Source organism: Sander vitreus, unplaced genomic scaffold, assembly GCF_031162955.1.
Source record: "Sander vitreus isolate 19-12246 unplaced genomic scaffold, sanVit1 ctg397_0, whole genome shotgun sequence".
NCBI classification, from domain to species: domain Eukaryota; kingdom Metazoa; phylum Chordata; class Actinopteri; order Perciformes; family Percidae; genus Sander; species Sander vitreus.
In genome coordinates, this window is record NW_027595522.1 from 45001 (window position 1) to 47500 (window position 2500).

The 2500-nt window shown below is 42.7% G+C and overlaps 1 protein-coding gene across 1 annotated transcript in view; it reads right to left on the reverse strand.

Moving 5' to 3' along the window:
- LOC144513981 (ras-related protein Rab-8B) overlaps positions 1-2500 on the reverse strand; it is an 8686-nt gene that overhangs the window by 1887 nt on the left and 4299 nt on the right. Inside the window, exons 4-5 of the mRNA XM_078245173.1 lie at positions 288-365; positions 1-35 (exon numbers count right to left, since the gene is read on the reverse strand). The exon at positions 1-35 is cut by the window's left edge and continues 55 nt beyond it. Coding sequence (XP_078101299.1) covers positions 1-35; positions 288-365 — 113 coding nt within the window. The remainder of the gene's footprint in view (positions 36-287; positions 366-2500) is intronic.

The window sequence follows — 2500 nt, forward strand, 5'->3', positions numbered from 1 at the left end:
CCCAGAATCATCCTCTCCACGTCTGAGGACGCATGCTGGACAGACACAGACACACACACACACACACACACACACACACACACACACACACAGACACTATTTAATGTCAAAACGTCTTATTTAACAAACACACAGCTACATTTAAGTTAGGACAGACAGGCAGAGAGACAGACAGAGAGACAGGATTCCTCCGCGGGGAAGTGAACCACTAACACAATTCAGCATCTGTCATGTGATGATGTCATGTGATGATGTCATGTGATGATGTCAGAGGGGGCGGGGCCTACCTCCTCGATGTTGCGTATCCAGTTCTTGATGTTGTCGAAGGATTTCTCGTTGGTGATGTCGTACACCAGCATGATGCCCTGCAAACACAAATCAGAGCCTCAGCTTCCTGTTGGTCCGTCCAATCAACACGAGAGATCAGAACCACGTGATCAATGAAGAGTATTGACCCTTTGCAAACACGTCACACGACCACGTGACGACGCCATGACGGACGGCGGAAGCACAGCCTAAACGGTAGTAGACGAGCGGAAAGTACCCCCATATACTGGTGCTGGTCTGTACCACTATGTGGTATACGGGGTACCCCAATATACTGGTGCTGGTCTGTACCACTATGTGGTAAACGGGGTACCCCCATATACTGGTGCTGATGTGTACCACTATGTGGTAAACGGGGTACCCCCATATACTGGTGCTGGTCTGTACCACTATGTGGTATACGGGGTACCCCCATATACTGGTGCTGGTCTGTACCACTATGTGGTAAACGGGGTATCCCCATATACTGGTGCTGGTCTGTACCACTATGTGGTATACGGGGTACCCCCATATACTGGTGCTGGTCTCAATGCTTTAAAAGTCTGGATGCTTCCCAGTTCTTTGTAGCTGGCTGGGTTACAGGTACGATGCTACGCTAACGGCGGGGGGAGGTACCTCATAATGCTAAAGATAAGACGTCAATCTAGGGTTTATTTTGTATTAACATCTATTCTTTACTTAAGTAAAGAATAGATGTTAATACAAAATAAATATTTATATATATATATTATTATTATTTATTATATATAGTTATATAATAAATATTTACTGAAGTAAAGATGTATATAACACGTAGCCCATGTTTTTGGAGGACTCGGTCGGTCGTGGCCCCCCACATACCGTTGTCCTCTGGGTGTGCCAATGCAACTTCCTAGCTAACGGCTGCCTGAACACATCCCAGCTCTGGGAAGTGCAGTCAGAAAAATACAATAATATTTTTTAACTACATAATAAAATTAACTAGAAAATACATTTCCTGCAGAAAATACATTTTCTGCAGAAAATACATTTCCTGCAGGAAATGCGTGGGAATGCTGAATATCTGAACTGCTAAAGCTAAACTGGATGAATAGCTTAAATCAGTAAGAAGAAGTTGACGTAGTGAGAATAGTTGAAAAAGTAAGAATGGTTTCAGTTAACATGAATTTCATTAAAGAGTTGAATAACACCACTAATGTATAAAATAACTTATTTTCTTACAAATGCTACGAGAAAGAGAGGGAGAGAGAGAGAGGGAGAGAAAGAAAGAGGGAGGGAGGCAGAGAGAGGGAGAGAGAGAGAGGGAGGGAGACAGAGAGAGAGAGAGAGAGAGAGGAAGAGGGAGAGAGAGAAAGAGGGAGAGAGGGAGGGAGGGAGGGAGAGAGAGAAAGAGAGAGAAAGAGGGAGGGAGAGAGACAGAAGGAGGGAGGGATAGACAGACAGAAACAAACTGATAGACTGTCTGTGAAAGTGTTGTCATGGTAACGTATGACCAGTGAAAACACCCTTTGAAGTCTGTGATGAGATCTCTTTGATCTTTAATCAGGTTAACGACCGTGTCACCTGCTGAAACTGTCACCTGTGCCCCACTGGAGCTATTCAGAGACACTGAGAGCAAGCTCTCAAATAAAGGCTCAGACTGCTAAAACGATAAGGGGTATCAGTCAAATGATGTAATCATGACCACCACAAGGCCTTCGTGAACATATTCATGTAAAATGATGTTGATAAACTTAAAAATGTCGGCATTTCAGAGATTTAACAAAGTGGTTCGCTCTGCGTTTCGCTCAGAAATGTGGAGAATGTTCAACAGGGCAGCGAATGGAGGAAGATGTGGAACTCTTGTCATTTGGAAGCTCACCGAGCCAAACTTATAAGTCATATCACATAACTGAGCACATTGGCTGAAACTAGACAAAAATACTTTTGTTTTGATGTATAAATTGTCTATGAAAAGTAGATATTGTGGGCGTGAGAGCAATTTATAAAGAAGGGACAAAGATCATTTTTTAAGTATCTGTGATCTGGCGATGACATCATCCACTCTAGCTGATGCAATACACACTCATTAGAAACGCAGAAAAATCCTGAAATGATCACTAAACTTAAACAGCTTTTTCACAAAAACTGTAAGACTTTATCATGACTCAGCACTATTGTTATTCTGTAACTATCTATCAGACGTTAATCCATG